Source organism: Pimephales promelas, chromosome 21 (genome assembly GCF_988280905.1).
Source record: "Pimephales promelas chromosome 21, fPimPro1.hap1.1, whole genome shotgun sequence".
Classification (NCBI taxonomy): Eukaryota; Metazoa; Chordata; class Actinopteri; order Cypriniformes; family Leuciscidae; genus Pimephales; species Pimephales promelas.
Window position 1 is genome coordinate 30,617,778 of NC_142789.1, and position 22,713 is coordinate 30,640,490.

General features: G+C 40.9%; 3 protein-coding genes across 3 annotated transcripts; all 3 read left to right on the forward strand.

Annotated features, from left to right (window-relative positions):
• Positions 1-589: 589 nt before the first annotated feature.
• On the forward strand, positions 590-10,345 carry pfklb (phosphofructokinase, liver b). The gene is made up of 22 exons (XM_039689986.2): positions 590-773; positions 1,347-1,420; positions 1,663-1,740; positions 2,483-2,672; positions 2,759-2,924; positions 3,039-3,083; positions 4,103-4,211; positions 4,639-4,734; positions 4,819-4,911; positions 5,079-5,204; positions 5,290-5,354; positions 5,440-5,503; positions 5,646-5,792; positions 5,870-5,940; positions 6,404-6,491; positions 7,211-7,363; positions 7,433-7,597; positions 7,701-7,762; positions 8,148-8,259; positions 8,332-8,431; positions 9,366-9,471; positions 9,610-10,345. The coding sequence occupies exons 1-22, from the start codon at positions 692-694 to the stop codon at positions 9,755-9,757; spliced, it is 2,340 nt and encodes a 779-aa protein (XP_039545920.2). The 5' UTR covers positions 590-691; the 3' UTR covers positions 9,758-10,345.
• Positions 10,346-11,084: 739 nt separating this feature from the next.
• On the forward strand, positions 11,085-13,393 carry rpl37a (ribosomal protein L37a). The gene is made up of 4 exons (XM_039690299.2): positions 11,085-11,207; positions 11,924-12,052; positions 12,897-12,979; positions 13,234-13,393. Exons 1-4 carry the CDS (start codon positions 11,205-11,207, stop codon positions 13,295-13,297), a joined length of 279 nt encoding a protein of 92 aa, XP_039546233.1. The 5' UTR covers positions 11,085-11,204; the 3' UTR covers positions 13,298-13,393.
• A 1,615-nt stretch (positions 13,394-15,008) lies between these two features.
• Positions 15,009-21,950, forward strand: eif4a3 (eukaryotic translation initiation factor 4A3). The gene is made up of 12 exons (XM_039690276.2): positions 15,009-15,275; positions 16,168-16,240; positions 16,331-16,397; positions 16,814-16,876; positions 17,408-17,540; positions 17,950-18,030; positions 18,109-18,250; positions 19,110-19,248; positions 19,797-19,912; positions 20,384-20,491; positions 20,787-20,914; positions 21,768-21,950. The coding sequence occupies exons 1-12, from the start codon at positions 15,122-15,124 to the stop codon at positions 21,782-21,784; spliced, it is 1,221 nt and encodes a 406-aa protein (XP_039546210.1). The 5' UTR covers positions 15,009-15,121; the 3' UTR covers positions 21,785-21,950.
• Positions 21,951-22,713: the final 763 nt, after the last annotated feature.

The window sequence follows — 22,713 nt, forward strand, 5'->3', positions numbered from 1 at the left end:
TCCAAAGTTTCTGTTTATTTTTGAGGTGTTTTACAAATTTGTCGCTATAACTGACACAATAGGATTGTTAATGGATTGTGATACCGGTTTACTAGAAATGGATAATATAACTAAAATGTTTATTTTATTTGGGAAATATCAAATACATAAAGCAAAATGGTGGACAATTTTTCACTGACCTTAAAGTTTTTACGACTCTGACATTTTTCCATGTTGTTATTGTAATAAAAAAAAATACCTTTTTCGCATAATAACACTTTTTAAGGGTTAATGTTTTCCCACTGACTCCCACTATAGCATTGCTATTTTAACTCATTAACTTTTTACGTTTAAAACATTACACATTATGTCATGAAATGACTGCTTCAGTCAGCATTAGTTTGAGGTTTTTAGAGTAACTATCAGGAAGTCGAGTCTTGCATTAATTGTTTCATAACTCAGTTTAAGTCCAATAGCTATTCGATCATATGTAATCTTAGTTTAATTATGGAGATAATTCAAAAAAAAATCAGAGAAAATTATAGCTCGAGGCAGGAGCGCGCAAACAAACATGGGGCGGGGCGTACGTGCGCGCCGCCGACACAATTCGTGCGCTACGTGCGGTGAATGCATAGCAGAAGCAGAAGCTTTCAACTGGGAACCAGTGCGAGTGTTTTCCTCTGTGACAGGTTTATATTAGTGATCTTCCATCATGCATGTGGACTTCGAGAAGCTGCGGATGAGCGGCGCGGGGAAAGCCATCGCGGTCCTGACGAGCGGCGGGGACGCGCAGGGTAAACAACATCATCACAATAAAAACATTCTGGACAAAAGAGCGTTTCCGACGCGAGAGTGCGATGCATTTTAAACGCTTCAGTTTCAGTACATTTGCAAGTCTATACACACTTCGTGTGTGTGTGTGTGTGTGTGTGTGTGTGTGTGTGTGTGTGTGTGTGTGTGTTACTACCTGTTGTAGAGGAATGCACTCGTGCAAACACTGCTAAACTCTGCACTTCATGATACGAATGCAAAGGTGTTTCTGCTCGGTGTGTTGTGTGTCATTTCCCGTTTTCCTCAGTTATTTCAGTGTTGTATGAGAGTATCTGGGGCAGAATAATGCATGATCTGACTTATGTAACTTATTTGAGCAGCACTTTCTGTCATGATCCCTATCTAGGGTCGCTTCTTGTGCTCCTCTTGTTTGTTCGTGGAATTGTTTGCACTTTAAATTGGCTCTGCATGTGGTGTGTGTTGCCAGATTGCATTGTGCATTGCATACAGTGTGTCAAATCATGTACCTGTAGTTGTTGCATTAAACACTTATGCACTTTGGTGTGTGTGTGTGTGTGTGTGTGTGATTTCTGCAGGTATGAATGCTGCTGTTCGAGCTGTAACACGCATGGGCATCTTTGTAGGTGCTAAAGTCTACCTGATCTATGAGGTAGGAGCTTATGCTGGGCGAGAGACACTGAGAGCTTGTGTGATTTCTCTCTCTCTCAAATAAAATTAGAAAATGTGCTTGATTGTTGGCGGGACAATTTTACAGTTTTCAGTGTATTGCCAAATCATTTCCAATCATCATATAAATACATGCATACATTGAAAAAATGAATCAATGAACCCCTAAAATCAATGCATCTCTCTCTCTCTCTTTCTCTCTCTCTCTCTCTCTCTCTCTCTCAGGGTTATCAAGGCCTGGTTGATGGAGGAGATCATATCAAACTCGCCAACTGGCAGAGCGTCACCAACATCATTCAGCTTGTAAGTCTGAGTCACTTTTCCTCATCTTCATCGCTCTTCAGAGTGTGTGTGTGTGTGTGTGTGTGTGTTGCTCCAGTTCTCCTCTATGTCAGTGTCAGTGTTCCTGAACTCCTGAAACGCCTCCACTGTATCTCGAGTTTCTCCCGGGAACATGTCACAATATTCCTCATTATAATAATTCATGCGCAGAATAAAGGGGCGGGGCCTGGCTGAGTTAGTTAGTAGTGTGTTAAACTGGCAGTTATGGAAAGGGGCGGGACTGTCAATCATCCTCCTCTGATTGACAGCAGGATCGAGATTAAAGCGGCAGATTAAGTGTGAGATTACAGCAGCGTTTGCATCACGTCTATGCTCACACACACACACACACACACACACACACACATCTGCAGACTAATCAAGAACACAGCTGAGTTCAGAATGGATTATGGGCTCAATTCTCAGTATATACTGTATCATTTTTGTGTGAGAATCGTGCATTATTCTGTCAAAGTCTGTTAGAATAATCCAATATAACAATTTGTTATGTCAGGTAAATGTATTATTACAATTTCATAATCAAATTGAGATGTTCAAATGTTAATTTGAAAGTAAGGGCCTGGTCTGTCTCTTCAACCAGTTTATCCAGTCTTACAATTCAATAAGTTGAGAGTGTGTTTCTGTGTGTGATGGGTACGGTTGGGTTAGTGTGTGTGTGTGTGTGTGCGCGCCGGTGATCGTGTGTTCCCTCCTCCTGTGTCAGGGTGGCACCATCATCGGCAGCGCCCGCTGTAAGGCCTTCACGACGCGAGAGGGCCGTTTATCCGCGGCGTTTCACCTGCTCCAGCGCGGCATCACCAACCTGTGTGTGTGTGGAGGAGACGGCAGCCTCACCGGGGCCAACATCTTCCGCAGCGAGTGGAGGAGCCTACTGACAGAGCTGGTGCAGCAGGGTACACACACTTCACTGACACACACACACTCACTCATACGCTCGCTCGCTCACTCTCACACATACACACACGTGTGTGTTTTCCAGGCCGGATCACGGACTCTCTGGCGCAACAGTACACTCATCTGAACATCGTGGGTTTGGTCGGATCCATTGATAATGATTTCTGTGGAACTGACATGACAATCGGAGCCGACTCTGCTCTGCATCGAATCATGGAAGTTATTGATGCCATCACCACCACGGCACAGAGGTCACACACACACACACACACACAACACACACATACATGTGTATTTTGTCCAATAGCTATTCAACAAGCAGCCTCTCTCTCACTCTCTCTCTCTCTTTCTCTCCTGTGTTTCAGTCATCAGAGGACGTTTGTGCTGGAGGTGATGGGCCGCCACTGCGGGTGCGTGTCAGTTACTGTTATTCTTCTTGAGGCCATGCGGATCCGGTCTGATCCAGTGTGTGTAGATCCGGTCTGATCCGATGTGTGTGGGTCTGATCTGGTCTGATCTGGTGTGTGTGGGTCTTATCTGGTCTGATCTGGTGTGTGTGGGTCTGATCTGGTCTGATCTGGTGTGTGTGGGTCTTATCTGGTCTGATCCGGTGTGTGTTGATCTGATTCGGTGTGTGTGGGTCTGATCAGGTGTGTGTGGGTCTGATTTGGTCTGATCCGGTGTGGGTGTGTGTTGGTCTTGGTCTGATCCGGTGTGTGTGGGTCTGATCCGGTGTGTGTGGGTCTGATCCGGTGTGTGTGGGTCTGATCCGGTGTGTGTGGGTCTGATCCGGTCTGATCCGGTGTGTGTGTGTGGGTCTGATTTGGTCTGATCCGGTGTGGGTGTGTGTTGGTCTTGGTCTGATCCGGTGTGTGTGTGTCTGATCCGGTGTGGTGTGTGTGGGTCTGATCCGCTGTGTGTGGGTCTGATCCGGTGTGTGTTGGTCTGATCCGGTGTGTGTGGGTCTGATCCGGTCTGATCCGGTGTGTGTGTGTCTGATCCGGTGTGTGTGGGTCTGATCCGGTGTGTGTGGGTCTGATCTGGTGTGTGTGTGTCTGATCCGGTGTGTGTGGGTCTGATCTGGTCTGATCCAGTGCATGTGTGTGGGTCTGATCTGGTGTGTGTGGGTCTGATCCGGTGTGTGTGTGTGGGTCTGATCTGGTCTGATCCAGTGCATGTGTGTGGGTCTGATCTGGTCTGATCCAGTGCATGTGTGTGGGTCTGATCTGGTGTGTGTGGGTCTGATCCGGTGTGTGTGTGTGGGTCTGATCTGGTCTGATCCAGTGCATGTGTGTGGGTCTGATCCGGTGTGTGTGGGTCTGATCTGGTCTGATCCGGTGTGTGTGGGTCTGATCCGGTCGGTGTATGTGGGTCTGATCCAGTGTGTGTGGGTCTGATCTGGTCTGATCCGGTGTGTGTGGTTCTCCAGGTATCTGGCTGTGGTCTCGGCTCTGGCGTCCGGCGCCGACTGGCTCTTCATCCCGGAGGCTCCGCCAGAGGACGGCTGGGAGGATCACATGTGCGCGCGACTGGGAGAGGTCAGAGTGCGGCTGACGGTCCTGTGCGCTGTTCACACACACACTCAGGGCTCAGGCGGAACTGGACAAATGAATATAATCATACGTTTTTATATCACCAAAACATTTTATAGTAAATATTAAATATTATTATAATAAAAAATATAATTACTGCTAAATAAGCAAAATAAGAAATATTACCACTAAAATTAAAAAAAATACTGTAAATTAAAAAAAATATATAATTAATTAATTAATTTTTTTACATTACAGCTGTAAAATGTATTAATGGATATTTATGGCTGTCTTAATTTCTTTATTTTCAAATCAACTTTATTTTGACACACGGTAAATCACCACATTTACTGATCTCAGAATAATAGTGCAATATTTTAGCTTGTGTTTGACTTTAGTGTGCGTGTGTGTGTGTGTGTGTGTGTGTGATCAGAGTCGCAGTAAAGGCTCTCGTCTGAACATCGTGATCATCGCAGAAGGAGCGATCGACAAACACGGCCAGCTGATCTCCTCCAACTACGTCAAAGATGTGAGACTCCGATGATGATCAGCTGTGTGAGAGCTCCAGACTCGTGTTCTAACCGTGTGTGTGTGTGTGTGTGTGTGTGTGCAGCTGGTGGTTCAGCGGTTGGGTTACGACACACGGGTCACTGTACTGGGTCACGTTCAGAGAGGAGGAACACCGTCGGCGTTTGACAGAGTCCTGGTGAGTCCATGTTCAACACACACACACACACACACACACACACACACACACACACACACAGACTTACTCAGATGCAGCACATGGAATAAAACAGCACAGATGAACAAATTTGTTGTGTTATTTCATCTCATCTTAGTTTATGTGTGTGTGTGTGTGTGTGTGTGTAGAGCAGTAAGATGGGTGTGGAGGCTGTGGTCGCGCTGCTGGAAGCGACTCCTGAGACGTCAGCGGTCGTGATCGGTCTGTCGGGGAATCAGGCCATGCGTCTGCCACTCATGGAGTGTGTGAACATGGTGAGTTAAACACGCCGTGACCCTTGACCTCCAGTGCAGAGAACACGTGTGACACGGAGTGTGTGTGTGTGTTTCTGTGTTTTAGACGAAGGAGGTTCAGAAAGCCATGAATGAGAAGCGGTTTGAGGAGGCCATTCAGCTGCGGGGGAAGTGTGTGTCACTCGTGTGTGTGTGTGTGTGTGTGTGTGTGTGTGTGAACGAATCTCTGAATCTCGCAGTTGTTTCTCAATCGCAGGAGTTTCGAGAACAACTGGAACACGTACAAGCTCTTGGCCCATCATCACCCGGCGCCCTCGAAGGTCTCTCCCCCCTCCACACACTCTCTAAAAACATGAAATCAAAAACACCCCATTACACTCATAATACATATCTAATATAAGGATAAATATACATATAAAAAAATCTAATAAATATATATATTATGTGTGTGTGTTCCTCCAGAGCACCCACTCGATGGCGATCCTGAACGTGGGCGCTCCGGCCGCTGGGATGAACGCTGCTGTGAGGTCAGCGGTGCGCGTGGGACTCGCTCAGGGTCACGTGGTTTACAGCGTCCACGACGGCTTCGAGGGTCTGGCCAACGGCGCGGTGAGAATCTCAGTCACATGATCTGATCACCCCTCCCTCTCTCTCTCTCGATGGACTGACACTGAGTGTTCCCGCAGCTGACGGAGGTCCACTGGCACGACGTGGCGGGATGGACGGGTCAGGGCGGGTCGCTGCTGGGCACCAAACGGTCAGTTCTCTCAGACGAACCCTCCGTTCAGTTCACGTGTGTGTGTGTGTGTGTGTGTAGCGCTTTCCACAACACACACCGTCTCAACACCGCTGTACAGAGAACACACGAGTCTGTTATCAGAGACGGTCTGAGTTACGCGATTCAGAGATGAACATATACAAAACACAGCTACATAAAACATATTCATTTAAGGCGGAAACGAAGAGCTCATTGAAGTTATGAATACGTGTGTGTTAACAAATCAAACATCATCTTCATCCAGGATCCAGAGGAACCACATGCTGCTGTCAATCACTCTAGCCCCGCCCACTGTACAATCTCATTGGTTCATCTGGCTCCCTGTATCTGCTTATTAAACATCACCTAAACTTTGATTGGCTGAGACTGCTGGGAAATAGTGATGACTGTTAGATCCACACAGTTATTCGTTCATTCATTTCTTGATGTTTCATGGGTTTAGAACTCTTCCCAACTCCTGCATGGAGCGCATCGTGGAGAACATCGGAAAATTCAGCATTCAGTCGCTGCTGGTGGTTGGGGGATTTGAGGTACAGTGTGTGTGTGTGTGTGTGTGTGTGTGTGTGTGAGAGTGTGTGTGTGTGTGTGTGTGATGAGTCTGGAGCTGTGTCTGAAACCGCTCACTCATTCACTAATCCCTATATAGTGTATGGCATTTGAGTGCACTATATCTGCAAGGAGTGAACGAGATGAAGTGAGTGAATTCGGACGCTGACGTTTACACTGTGCGTCGGAGAGTTGGAGCTGTCGCAGAAAAGGCTTCGTCACTCACGCATACTGATAAAAGTCCTTTTATCTTACATTACCTACTTTATAAAATAATATTAACAACAATAACAACCATAATGACTTTATTTTGTAATTATACCTCCGTGCCAGCTTTGTAGTTTCATCGACTGAAATTGTACATTAACTCTCACGTTCACAGATGACGTGTCGTCGAGCGCCCTCCGGCGACCGTTATTATATTCAAAACGACGATTAACGGATATTTTTCAAATCCTCCACTGGATGTAATGTAATCTCAGTTCTCTCCGCATTGGATTGTGGGAAATAGGGCTTCAGCAAGTGTACATCGAATGTACACTCGAATTCAGAGAGGATTGTGGGTAAAAGTAGTGAACGAATGTAGGGAATGATGTTGTTTACTCAGAATTCAGACACCACTACAAAATGGCCGACACCCGATATAGTGCACTATATAGTGGATAGGGAGCGATTTCAGACACAGCTTGGGTCTGTCCCGCAGGCGTATGAAGGCGTCCTTCAGCTGGTTGAAGCTCGAGCGCGCTACGATGAGCTGTGTATCCCCATGTGTGTGATCCCGGCCACCATCAGCAACAACGTTCCCGGCACAGACTTCAGTTTGGGTGCAGACACCGCCGTGAACGCCGCCATGGAGGTGAGACTCGCTCGCCCTGATCCGGTGTGTGTGTGTGTGTGTGTAACGGTGTGTGTGTCTGTTTCTCAGAGCTGCGACAAAATCAAGCAGTCTGCGTCGGGAACCAAGCGTCGCGTCTTCATCGTGGAGACGATGGGCGGATACTGCGGTTACCTAGCAACCACCACCGGCATCGCCGTGGGCGCCGACGCCGTCTACATCTACGAGGAGCCGTTCGGCATCCGCGAGCTGGAGGTGCGTTTAATGATCAGAACACACGACACACAGGGGAATACGGTTTCGTTTAAAGGAACTGTTCTCTGTGGGAATATCATGATGTTGATTTTTTTTTCCTCAGACAAACGTGGAGCACTTGACGGATAAAATGAAGAACGATATTCAGAGAGGACTCGTGCTGAGGTAACGCGTCCCACAATCCCTCAGTGCAAGCAGTGTGTGTGTGTGTGTTCTACAGTAATGTTTGCTGATGGTTTCACGGACTCGTGGAGGCCAGAATGAGTGTGTTTGTGTGTTATTAGTGTTATCATCTGTGTTACACACTCGCGTCCGCTCGCTAAATCACTCCGACGCGTCAAACTCACTCTGTGTTTCACTCATTCTGTTCTTCTGAGGAATATTGAACCTTTTTGTGTGCAAAAATCATCAAGTACAATAACATCATTTCACACACACACACACACACACACACCGTTAGAGACACAAATGTCACACACTGTCACACACACACAGAACAGCTCTGCACAGGAGTGTGTGTTGCGCTGATGTGTGTGTCGGTTCTCTGCAGGAACGAGAAGAGCCACAAGCACTACACCACTGACTTCATCCACAACCTGTACTCCGCCGAGGGCAAGGGTGTGTTCGACTGCCGGGTCAACGTCCTGGGGCACCTGCAGCAGGTGAGAGGTCATGTGACCCCGTGACCCTGTGACTCGAGGGGTCAGGCGTCGCTAATGTGTCCTTTTGTTCAGGGTGGCGTTCCCACACCATTCGACAGGAACTTCGGCACTAAACTGGGAGTGAAGTCTGTGCTGTGGCTGACGGAGAAGATGAACGCCACCTACAGGCAGGGTGAGGAACTGCACACACATCGCCCTCACTGCACCGAGCTGACATCAAAATAAGAAATGTTGCTTATTAAACCTGGACTCAATATAATATAAAGCTAATGATAAAAGCAGATAGCAAAATTACAACAACTGAACACTAATACAGCTAAATAAAAATATAAAAAACAAAAATAATGATAAAAACATGGAATTTCAAAAACTGAAATCAATAAATAAAACTAAATCAATAAATAAAAATTACAGCTATGTAGGTATATAAAAATTATGAAAATGCATAACAAAAATGGAATTAAATTAATTCAATTATAAAAGCACAACAAAATGACTAAAGTTGAATTAAATAATTACGGCTAAATATAAATATTAAAATGATAATAAAAGTACATTAAAAATCTTTTTAAAAAAAGATCAAATCTCATCAATTTTATAAAAACGAAAATAAATAAATTGAGCTAAATGGAAGTTTTTTTAATAAAAAGAAGAGTAAAATGATTTGAATTTTGTAATTACAAAAACTGTAATAAATATAAATGACAACTAAATGGAAATATTAAAAAAATAACATAAAAACAACCAAATTACTAAAACTGAATTAAATAAAATTATAGCTAAATAGAAATAAAATAATAATAAAAGCACAAACTTAAAAATTAACATGTGTAAGTATGTTAAAAATAAAAATTTAATTGAATGAATGGACATTTTAAATGGAAGTTTAAAAAAACCCAATAAAATGATAAAAAAAATTAACAAAACTACTAAAACAGTAATAAATATAAATTTTTTATGAAAAATATTCAAAATTGATAAAAGATTACAGCAAAATTACAAAAAGTAAAATGAGTATAAATTACAGTTAAATTGAAATGTAGTAAAAAAACGAATAAAATGCACTGGATGATGAGTGTGTGTGTGTGTGTGTGTGTGTGTTGCAGGCCGTGTGTTTGCCAACGCTCCGGACACGGCGTGTGTGATCGGCATGAAGAAGAAAGTCATGTCGTTCAGTCCCGTCTCCGAACTCAAGACACACACCGACTTCGAGTGAGTGATGCGAGACTCCCTCGTTCATGTTTAACGCTGATTAACACACCGTGATGTTAACACACACTTAGTGCACATTATACTGTATTAAAGATGCACTAAGCATTATTTATGCACTGTGTGTGTGTGTGTGCGCAGGCACAGGATGCCGAGGGAACAGTGGTGGCTGAACCTGCGTCCGATGCTGAAGATGTTGGCGAAGTATCAGACCAGTTTTGACGAGTACGTGACAGGAGAGATCGAGCATGTGACCCGCCGGACCCTCAGCATCGAGACGGGCTTCTGATCCGCCTCTCCAGCAGGAGGCGCTAGTGCTAACAATCCTGACCTCTGACCTCATCATGTGACACACTGACGTTTCCAGCAGGGGGCGCTAGTGCTAACAATCCTGACCTCTGACCGCTCACCCCATCATGTGACACACTGACATCAGTGCTTCTGATCCGCCTCTCCTAGGGGGCGCTAGTGCCAACAACCCTGACCTCTGACCCCTCACCCCATCATGTGACACTGACATCAGTGTTTATCAAGTACTTCCATCATGAGTAGCTCAATATGAAGAGATTAGTGTGTGATTGTATTAGTGCTCGTGCCTTTGTCTTGTGTTTGTTGTAATATTTCCTTCATAGCTGTGAATCTTCCTGTCTGAGTGTGTGTGTGTGTGTGTGTGTGTGTGTGTGGCTGAAGAGATTTATTTGTGAAGTGATGTTAAATTAGAGAAGTGTGTTTGTCAGTGTTTTCCTCAGATTGTGATGATCATTCCTCAGGAGTTTCCTCTAGAAATGCTGCCAGTGTTTCTCCTGAATCATGACGATTACAGATTAATCAGATCCATGATTTAACCCAGCAAATAAATATAGATGTTTTCTGCTGATTCCTGTGTTTTGTACTGTATTTCTACCACACTTTTACTGAAGCTACATAAAATCAGTGACAATTATTGTTTTAATAATTATAATTAATTAATTTGATGATAATAATGTAATGTAATTGTAATTAATTTGATAAAAATGTATTGTTATATTTAGACATTTATAGTTATACAATAAAATATTATTGTATATAATAAAATAGTTAATAACTTAATATAAAATTAAATGTATAGTCCCATTTCACAAGATGTAAACAACACTGGTCCAGAAACACTTCCTGTTTCAGTTTTTTAACACTACATAAAAGCTGGGATAAAATACAACCAACAGAACATTTAAAACTGAATCAAAAAGTTAAACAAACATCTTCAAGATGTTTTCTTTTCATGTGAAATAAAGAAAACAGTTACAAACTGAAACAGGAAGTGTTTCTGGACCAGTGTTGTTTACATCTTGTGAAATGGTCTATAATATGCTCAAATAATTTATTTACACGCATATATAAATAAATTTTTAAACTAATTTTATTATAATTATATAATTTTAGTGTATATATACATAATATGTGATAGAATATTGTTTTGTAAATATATATGGAAATTATACTTTTAAAAAGGAATGACGCACACATATACACAAACCCACACACACACGCGAATACATATCTATATTTAAAAGCCATTGCTGGATGTTTCCTGCGATGATTATGTATTACCCTGACAAATATTTATAATATGTGGTGTTTCCGCTCGCTTGCTGTAGTTGGTCCTCCGGTATCCCATAATGCTTCACCGTGGCCGCTGGTAAAGCGCGCATGCGCAGTTGCTCGGCCTCTTTTGGATCCGCACCTCTTCTGCTAAAATGGTGAGTGTTTGTGGCCCGAGAGAGTAATCTTCAAACATCTTCTCTGTCGCTCTCATATAACTGCCGTTTCTCCTTACTCGGTGTTTGGATGAGTTAATAAAACATTATCTCTGCTGTATGTGTTGATATAGACGATGATAACGTCTTTAAATGTTATTCAGTGCGTCGCGGCTCCGAGTCCGTCACTAGTGTTTCAGCTCAGAGAAATCGCGCGTTTAACCTGTAAATGAGGTGTAGTTTGGCGTAACGTTTATAGTCATAACAACTGATCGTTTGAGCAGAATAAAGTTTATTATCAGTTGTTTAGCTTCGTTAAGTTGTCAGAAAAGAATAATCATAATGCAGTGTAGATCTTGTTTAGTTCATGTCCTTAACTCGGTTGTGTAGTCTTGTGTTTTTTGAAGTAAAATAAACTTTTCCTCTAAACACTGAGATTATGCTTCCCCAATATAGTTGTACAGCTCTTATATAAATGCTTATTTAACATTAATGTTGCAGCATTAGTTCAGTAATTCTACACTAAAGTCGTTTCTGCAAATTCAGATCCACTGCTTAAATGAAATTCTCTGAACCAAATGTGTCCCATTTATAATTTTCCATATTGATATGTGTCCTATGTAGAGTATCTCATACATTTATTAAAGTCTCTGTGAAGTATCTGATGTTTATTGATCTCTCTGTGAAGTGTCCCGTGTTGATGTTTCTTTGCTCGTCAGGCCAAGCGCACCAAGAAGGTGGGGATTGTGGGGAAGTACGGCACCCGTTACGGTGCGTCCCTCAGGAAGATGGTGAAGAAGATTGAGATCAGCCAACACGCCAAATACACCTGTTCATTCTGTGGAAAGGTGAGGCGCAGTCCTGTGTCGCTGTTTCGACAAAACACTCTTTTGCACATGAATATTGTGACCGGAGTGAAGCGCAAAGCTTTGTTTACAAAATAAATGTTTACCCATTCAAATGCTACATGGCATCCATGGAAACTTTTGGATTCGTGACGAATGAAAAGCGTACAAGGCAATCTTGCGATCTGGTCGCCCGATTATCAGCGGATTTAACAATGTTCCACTGGACATGGAATATCTTGTTTCTTTTCCCAAATCTTCACTCATTTTCGCAGGGGATTATAAACGTTTCTTCCTTTGGTTCGCTTTTAATTTGTCCTACAGCGCCATTTGTTACCTTAACACAGTAAAAATGTGAATATAGTAGGCCTGATTATTTTTACATTCACATCAAGGCACTTCAAGTTTAGCTGTTTAACTCATTTCACACACGCTTGGGATTTTAGGTTCACTTTGTCTGGCAGCACAAAATCAAGCGTCATCTGAATGTCTCGAGCTGTAGGAGATAAAATTCACTCTTCAGACCTTTTACATCATCAGGAGAAAACATGAAGATGTTAGAAAAGAGAATGACTGTATCGTGTCCGACATCTCAAAGCACAGAGCGGTGGGATATATGACGCATCTTTGTCGGGAAATGTAAAACGTTTTTAATTTCCTTATATTAATTAGGTTCCCAATATTTCGCCCCGCCCTCGTCATCCGGTAAAAAGAAATGAGGCTCTAGGAGGAACTTATTCTGATTCAAGATTATTAAAACTATAATGATGATGTGCACCTGTAATTCATTCAGAATAAACACTGCAATATTCCGTACAAATTATGAATTGTCTGTTTCTGTGTTCAGACTAAGATGAAGAGAAAGGCTGTTGGTATCTGGCATTGTGGATCCTGCATGAAAACTGTGGCTGGAGGCGCCTGGACATACAAGTAAGAGCGAACGCCATTCCTGATCAGAGCTTCATCTCATGATTATACTGCTTGTATAATGCCCGGTTCACCAGATGTCAAATAAGTCTCTGATGTCCCTGAAACAAATCTCTCCCTTTGCTTTGAGTCGGAACTTTGCAGATGTTGTTTACAATCACTACAGCGACATTACACACTCACTACAGCCAGACAAGTCACATGATTATGAAACACATCTTTAAAGGTTCTAACGTTTGGCTCTGTTTGTTCCACAGCACAACGTCAGCCGTCACGGTGAAGTCTGCTATCAAGAGGCTGAAGGAGCTCAAGGACCAGTAACCGCACCGGTTGTGTACAGATCTTCGTTCCCTATCGGACTGTGTTTCTCTGTGGCTCGTTGGAACATCCCATAATAAACCTGAGTCTAGAGCGGGACCTGCTTCTGTGTTTCATTGCAAAACTAAACGTTTGAACTCGCATGATCGTGGTGTTGATTTTGCTTTTCTAAAATAATCGGATTTAATCTGGGAAAATTAGTTGGGAAAGACATTGATTGAGGGGAAGGGAATGTGAAAACAAAATTTAGCATTTATTTTGAGTTGTGCTGAAGAGTGTGACGGTGGTTCTGGAAGTAGAAACATTCACATAGTAATACAAAAATAAATGCTGTTAAATTGATTAGTTGCATCCAACAAAGGCTTTTGTGTGTAAAAATATTTGCAGTATATATCAAACCCATGCATATATAAAAATGTGTGTATATATAAATTGATATACACAATGTTTGATAAAAATTAATTGATGACGGCACGTGTGTATATATATATACATATACATACATACACACACACGACAATCAATATCATGCATGATGTCACCATTTTCACAAATTCATATTTATAAGACTGTAATGGTGTTGTTTTCCAAAATGTACACTTTGAAACTTTATTCTAAAAGTGGGACCGTAGTTCTCTCCTGCTAAGATCACATCTCATGCCTCTGTGTTAAATACTTTTTTTGCTTCAAATCATAGTTCAGCGTTTGTCACTTATAACAAAACCTTTTTTAAATCCTTATGGAAAAAAATACTTCTGGAACAAATGCCATTGAAAAGGTGGGCAGGAAATAATGCACTCTTGATGAGTTTCATCCTCATAAAATAACAAATGTTAAAAATCCCCTGCAGTTGTTGTGAATGATTAGATTAAAAGTGATGGAGAACCCAAAAGGAAAACATCTGTGGATATAGAAAGAGTTCTCAGGGTATTTTTTATATGTAAGACCATCAAAGTGAACGAATCTTTTTTTCGAGGGTCCTCCTTGATAAGACTCTTATTCATCGTCTGGAATCGTTTAAAGCTGCACTGAAACTGTCTTTTGGACCTTGAACCATTTGGACCCCATTGAAGTTCATTATATGGAGAAAATCCTGGAACGTTTTCATCAAAAACCTTAATTTCTTTTCGACTGAAGAAAGAAAGACATGGACATCTTGGATGACACAGGGGTGAGTAAATTATCAGCAAAAGTTTTTTTTTAAAAAGTGAACTACTCCTTTAAAGGGATAGTTCACCCAAAAAAAAATCAAATTTTCATTGTTCACTCATTCCTTCTTTCTTTCGCTGAACACAAAGGAATATATTTTGAAGATTGTGAGTAAATAGTATTGGGACCCCATTGACTTCCACAGCATGAAAAAAATAAATACTATTGAAGTCAACGAGGTCCATCGACTGTTTGCTTACAAACATTCTTAAAAATCTTATTGTTCAGCAGAAGAAAGAAATTCATACAGGTTTGTTACAACTTGTGGGTGAGTAAATGTTAGAATTAACATTTTTGTGGTGAACTGTGCTTTTAAGCGAATGTGAAATGGGATACATAGCTGTGTCCGAAACCACTCAATCGTTCACTCTTTCACGAATCACTAGTTTATGGCATTTGAGTGCACTGTATAGTGGATAAGGAGAGGTTTCGGACACAGCTGACGATTTTAATGTAATAGCGGGCGGGTACAGTCGGCAGCATAACGTCATCATCACGCGTCTCGTGCATTCTGCGTCACAGTTGCGACACACGCGGCTCTTCCGTTCAGCCTGTGTACGCGCATAGACGCGCTTTCATATTTTAATCGTTAATTTATATTAAAAAATACTCATAATCATGACCGCCGCCGCAGTTCCCGTGAGAAAGAGGCTCTTGAAGGAGGAAGATATGACTAAAATCGAGTTTGAAACGAGTGAGGAGGTGGATGTGACTCCGACTTTCGACACGATGGGCCTGAGGGAAGATTTACTGCGCGGGATCTACGCGTACGGTAAAGACGCTTAATTAATCATTACTTACTACTGAAATTCACTAGTCACGACACATCAGATTATAGAGCTGCATATGAGATTTATTCGGAAGTGAGGGAAGAATTACGCGAACGGTACTGATCAATACACGGACATTAGTTACTTTCATCCGTGACTGGCCCTTTAAATAACCATAATAATACCGGTTCCTTTACTTTATATCGTGTTTGTTAGTAACTGAGGCGATTGTGGTAACGTTATTGTGTTAAACTCAACTAGTTCAGTCAGTAGACATTGTTGTGGCGTGTGTGTGTGTGTGTGTGAGTGTTCAAGTCTATGATATGTTTGTGTGTAAGGCAATGAGAGACTAGAATGCAATTTATATTTTTCCACTAATAAAGTTACGTATGATATTTTTATACAAGAGGTGTAAATATGCATATCATTCTCGCAGCCAACGATAATAAATATGCCGATACATAAAATCTAGTGAGATGATTACGATTCATCATATTTTCAACAGATAACCAAATAACTAGCAATACACGAAATAAATGCAGTAAAACAAGCACTCAAATGATCAGTGTTTTTCAGTCAGGTCTAAAAAGTTTTCAGGCACAGAAATTAATCACGTGTATAATAATAACACTGCATGCTCTTAACTGTATATATTAAATATAGATTTATAATATTAAAGTTATAATTTTTATTTAGTAAAGAGCAGTGAAAGATTGTCCAAATAAAGAGGTCTCAAATTATTTTTTACTATTGATTTTTTTTAATATGTTTATATTGTTACTCCCCTAATTGATGCGTATAGTGTCCCAGTATATATGCAGGATGGTTACGGTTGCTATCATCATGCTGCCTATTATGTTAATATCTTAAATGATGATTTAATGGTTGTTTCAGGTTTTGAGAAGCCGTCGGCCATCCAGCAGCGAGCCATCAAACAGATCATCAAGGGGAGAGACGTCATCGCCCAGTATGTGTTGTAGAGATTCATGGATCAAATAAACGTTTGTGGTTATGGTGATGTACATTGACTCACGCGGTGTGTGTGTGTGTGTTCCAGGTCTCAGTCTGGAACCGGTAAAACAGCCACGTTCTGTATCTCCGTGCTGCAGTGTTTGGATATCCAGGTGCGTTGCGCTTTCAGTTCTGATCCGCTTTTCACTTACCGGCCAGTGTTTTAGTGTCATTGCTGTACTACTGTAGCTTTGTGTCAGTATTTTAAATTATATTATATTTAAAGTTCCCCTGTAATCAATCATTGTATCTCTTAAAAGTCATCTTTGATCACCAAAATGCTTTAAAATATCTTGAATGTAACTCGACACCTTCGCCTCATTTAGTATGAGTTGTTGTATGAATATGCAGATGAGCCCCGCCTCCACTCACTCACTCACTCAGAGATCCACTGGTTGATGATCACACGTTGATCTGATTGATTACAAGGTTACATTAAACGCTGGATTGGGACTTTCAAGTTAGTTTCAGTTCAAGTTTTTTTTTTTCGTCACCAGCAATTTTTTTTGTCCCTTTTCTCTTTGCGCAGGTTCGAGAGACTCAAGCGCTCATTTTGGCTCCGACCAGAGAGTTAGCCGGACAGATCCAGAAGGTAAAGTCAAGATTTAGCCAAAACATTTCTTTTTTTGATCTCGCGTGTCTGACACAGGGTGCTTGAAAGTTAAGTCCTTTAAATCCCTTGAAAATATTATAAAAGGGTGCTTGAATTATTGAAAGACAAGATATGTGAAATTAGAGTGTAATTTTATTGATAAAACTATCTTTTCGTGCAATATTAACGCTGCAGCCCGTCTGATATAGGCATTTTGCACGGCTATGAGTGATATTGCTGGTAAATATCATGCAAGTATGTGATCCAGCTTTCAGTCTTCAGCTCAGTCATATATTCATGAGGGATCAGTCTGAAATAGGGAAGCGATATCTTTGTCACTGGTTAAAGTTGCCTCAGTCGTTGCATGTGCTGCACTTTATTTGTTCTACCATTTTTATTTCTATAATTTTTTTAATAAAGATGTTGTTTAAGTGCGATCTCTGACTGTAGTCCTTGAAAACCCAAAAAGTAGTGCTTGTAAAGTCCATGAAAGTTGTGGGATTTAATTGTACGGTGTGTGTTGTTGTGCAGGTGCTTCTGGCGTTGGGCGATTACATGAACGTTCAGTGTCATTCCTGTATCGGAGGCACGAACGTGGGCGAGGACATCAGGAAGCTGGACTACGGGCAGCATGTGGTGGCAGGAACGCCCGGCCGAGTGTTCGGTGAGTTTAACCGTTCTTCACATATAATTAAAGGGATGGTTCACCTAAAAATGAAAATTAGCCCATGATTTACGCCAAGGTGTGTATGACACTCTTCTGTCAGACGAACACAATCGGAGGTATATTAAAAAATGTCCTGGCTCTTCCCAGCTTTATAATGCCAGTGAATTTTTTGAAAGTCCATCAAAGCTCATGCAACCGTGATAAAAGTGCTAGAAACGGCTCTCCGGGGTTTAATAAAGGCCTTCTGAAGTGGATGAAAAATATCTACATTCAAAACTTTGGCAAAAATAACGAGCTTCGATTTACGCCTAAACAGTTGAACTTGACGCAAGACGAAAATGTCTTTCTCACTGTACACAACAATCTCATTTCTAAAGAGAAGATCCTGTTGATGATTCTCTTGCAGACATGATCCGCAGGAGGAGTTTGAGGACTCGTGCCATTAAGATGCTGGTGTTGGATGAAGCCGATGAGATGCTCAACAAGGGTAAAGCGTCCTGCGATCCTCCCGCACGTATGCACACCTGTGGCCGCTCTCGCGTGACTCTGAGTTTTGCTTTCGCAGGGTTTAAGGAGCAGATCTACGACGTGTACCGATACCTGCCGCCCGCCACTCAGGTGTGTCTGATCAGCGCCACGCTGCCGCACGAGATCCTCGAGATGACCAACAAGTTCATGACCGATCCCATACGCATTCTGGTCAAACGGTGAGCTGTCACTGTCTCAATACGACTGCACTCCAGGAGTAAATATCAAACTAGTGTAGAAATAAAGATGCACAAACTACTATATTATATTTAATACACATCTCCAAATGATCAACATGATATTTTCACACACTCTCCTCCAGTCCTGCTGTGTGTGACTGAGAGTTTCGACTCGTTTATCCAGTAAAAGTCTCTCAGTGTGATTGAACAAACGTCCTCCTTCAGCTCGAGCTTCACGAGTCTCTCGGTGTCAAATCTACTCAAGTTCATCAAGCAAACGCCAGAATAACTCTGATATTGTTAATAATATTTCAGCTGGTTTACTTGATTATAATCATTTATTAGAAAAATCACGAGTATCAAATATGATCATCAGGTTATTCGTTCATCTCTCAATCATAAAACTAATCATAAATATCATCTCACTAAGATGTATTACAGCAGATATTGGTATTCATATGCATTTTATGTAAATATCTGCTATAAAGGTTTCACTGATTTCAGAATTTCATCACTTATAAATCTCAGCATCCGCAGCAACGGAATTTTTACATATACATATATATATAAGTTCCTCCATATTCTCACTATATCAGACGACATGAGCCATGAAAGCCTGATGTATTAAATATACCTTAGTTTTCTTCTGTCTAAAGGTTCAATAAACGGTTGCATTTCAACTTTTTTTTGTGACATTTTATATGGCGGGCTTTAAAAGTCAAGTCACCTTTATTTCTCTAATCATCAGTGATGCGAATAGAATTCAGTTCTAGAGCCCTAAAGACTGTTATGTGTGTCACCTGTAGCTGCTCTGTGAGAACACACTGCATGTTGGGTTGACGTTTGCATGTCTCTGCAGTGATGAATTGACCCTGGAGGGCATTAAGCAGTTTTTCGTGGCGGTGGAGCGAGAGGAGTGGAAGTTCGACACGCTGTGTGACCTGTACGACACGCTGACCATCACACAGGCCGTCATCTTCTGCAACACCAAACGCAAGGTCAGCTGCTAAACACTACACACACGGGCTGCTGGGACAGACGAGTGTGTCCGCATCACTATAGCCATCGAAATACATAAAAACATCCAATCTCGAGCGTTGAATCGACTGCAGTGTTTATGCAGGACGTTCTCCTGTTTGTGAGGGCTGTGCGGTTGCTGAATGTGTTCATGCACTAAAAAGTTATTCAAAAATACAGTAAAAATGGTCTATTACGTTTTAAAGAGCTTTTTTTCAATATGATATATTGTAAAATGTGATTTTTGTGGAAACCGTGAAACATTTTATTTTTCAGGAATTTTTGATTAACAAAGTTGATCAGCATTTATTCGAAAATAGAATCTTTTATAAGATTATAAATGTCTTTACTGTCATTTTTTTTTGGATCAATTTAATGCATCCTTGATGAATAGAAGTGTTTTTTAAGCTTTTAAATTGCAATATATAAATATGTATTATACGTAGTCTAACTAGACAGCTGATTGGTCAGTGTGTAAGTGCAGTAGCGCCGCCTCTGTCTCGGTTTGACTCCTGCCGTGCGTCTTCAGGTGGACTGGCTGACGGAGAAGATGAGGGAGGCGAACTTCACCGTGTCGTCGATGCATGGAGACATGCCTCAGAAAGAGAGAGAGTCCATTATGAAGGAGTTCAGATCTGGAGCCAGGTAAACTAATACTGCTATAGATCTTACGGAGCTATTCCCCCAGTGCATGTCACGGTCTTGTAATGTTTAATCGATGTCGTAACTGGATCTTCCAGTGAAGCGTCAGTCTTTTCTAGTGACCTATGCTGGATCCTCCAATCATTTAGTGCTCTTCAGCCCCGCCCCTCTAACTCATGCGCATCTGCATATACTGAGCCACACCCAATCAACAACTGATATACAGAACCAAGCCCCGCCCCTCAAGCGCATAATCATCTGCATACTCTGAGAGCCACGCCCACATCTTAGCACCCAATCAACAACTGATGCACTATTTATTTATTTATTTTTCCATAATCCGTTGCACTTGGATGTTCGTCACAATACGGACGGGAAGATCTGCCGTCCTTTAACACTGTTCAGTGGATGCAGGTTTATGTCACTCAAGTGTCTGAGATTGTGTGTGTGTGTGTGTGTGTTTCTTATGTGCAGTCGAGTGTTGATCTCCACAGACGTCTGGGCCAGAGGTCTGGATGTGCCTCAGGTTTCTCTCATCATTAACTACGATCTTCCCAACAACAGAGAGCTGTACATCCACAGGTACACACACACACGCGCCTCAGTCTCACAGTAGTGAGCAAGAAGTAACTCGCTGAGTTCAGCATTTTCATCAGCAAATTAGCATTTTAACATGTTCTAAAATTAAAATGTAATATTTTTTTTAACTATACAGACATTAAAAACAAGGCAAAACCCAACAACTTTACTAAAACTGGAAAAATATAAAAACTAATTCAAACTTTTAACAATATAACGGTGTCTCAGTGAAGCTGTAATCACACTGATCATGACAGACCGGATGTAGGTGTGTCTGACCTCTCGTGTCTCTCGTCAGGATTGGTCGATCGGGTCGTTACGGCAGGAAGGGTGTGGCCATCAACTTTGTGAAGAACGACGACATCCGTATCCTCCGAGATATTGAGCAGTACTATTCCACACAGATCGACGAGATGCCCATGAACGGTGAGTCCGGCGTCACCTCCTCCGCTTATTAATCATCGTAACCTTTCAATAAGAGGAACTCTTATTATTAATAACACTTAATATTGTTTTATTTGCCACATCACTAACTCAGATTATTAACCCTCTAGTGCCCTTTTTAACCCTTTAAGTGCATGTACTATATTTTAGTTGTTTTTTTATTTAATATTTTGGGGGGTTTTTTAGGGGATTTTATGGTATTAAGTTATATTTACGCTGTATTTATAATCTATTAACTTTTTGAGCATAGATCTGAAAATGTAATGATCAAACTTAAGTCTGTGCTCTAAAGTATTCAAGATTTACTACAAAGATGAGGCGTGGCAGACTATTGCTAAGTGAAAAAAGTTATAAAAAATACATTTTTGAAAAATGCACAAACTATTTTAAATTTTTATATGAAATGTATATTTTCAAAAACATGTTTTACTCAAACTCTGGGAAAATCAGAGTCTTTTTTTAATGAGTAAAAAGTAAAAAAAACGTAAACTTTATCACTCAAAAATGACTCCAGAGCACCAGAGGTTTTAGAAAATCATGCAAAAGTGTTCATTTTCATTTTTAAAAAATCCTCCTGTTAATTAAAAAAAAAAAGTTTTTGTTGACAATGATTCAAGTTGTTTCTTGGTTGGGCACAAAAAATATATATATATATATATATATATATATATATATATAAAAAAAACTCATTGTGGAACATATCAATGGATTTTTATTTTTTTTTTGGTACAATTTTATATAAGTTGTTTGTGACATGAATAAAGGCATTATAAAATAAATGAGTGCTAGATTATCACTGTTGAAGATATTCATGGTTTACTGACTTGTGTTTCAGTGGCTGACCTGATCTGAGGGATGAAGTTTTCCAGAACCAGTTTGCTGGCATTTGGATCTTTTATTTTCCGCCTTGTAATTCTTTTTTATTTACAGTTTTATGTAGTTTGAGCTCAGATGGGCTGTATTGTGTTTCCTGCGCTTCATTGGGTTTTGTAAATAAAGAATCTTTGTCCATCTTTGATCTGATGTGTTTTATTCTGATTAAGCTGTTAGAGGTTCTGAGTGTTTTCACTGCAGCGTGTGACGTCTAGATGTAGTTGAACAAGTGAGAATTCTAGCATCGGCAAACAATTCAGAAGAAATACTCAACAGTCAACCCTTGATAGATTTGAGTATTAATGGGTCAAGTGTTGAGGAAAAAGATGCGTCTTTAGCCGGTTCTTGAAAGTGGTTAAAGAGGCAAAGTGGAGTGAAGTAGGAAAACGACGAAACACTTTTCATTCTTTATATTGGTAGTAGTCAGCCATTTAACAAAAACCTCTGCTTATTCCTGCACTGCGCCTTTAAGAGAGATATATTTACTGTCTTTTTACTTACAGTAATTGTTGACCCTGCTCTGTTAGTACTCTCATTAATTCAGGAAATCATTCTCGTGGTGAATGTTTTAAACACCACAGACTGAAACAGTCCACAATGTCTTTAATTTACGTTAATGGAAAATTTAATGTCTTTTGTCTCGTAGTTGTGGTGAATATCCGATATGCTCAATCCTCTTAGGAGGTTATTTACAGCTGGTGGCAGATTACATGCATTGATCTGCACTCACCTCATGCGGAAACTCTTGCCTGCAAACTCCAAAATCTGCTGTTCTGAGACTGAAATAGGTGTTTTTGTTCTGAATAGGCTATATCTTAAGAAAATATATATATATATATATATATATATATATATATATATATATATATATATATATATATATATATATTAAATTTATCTCTGGTATG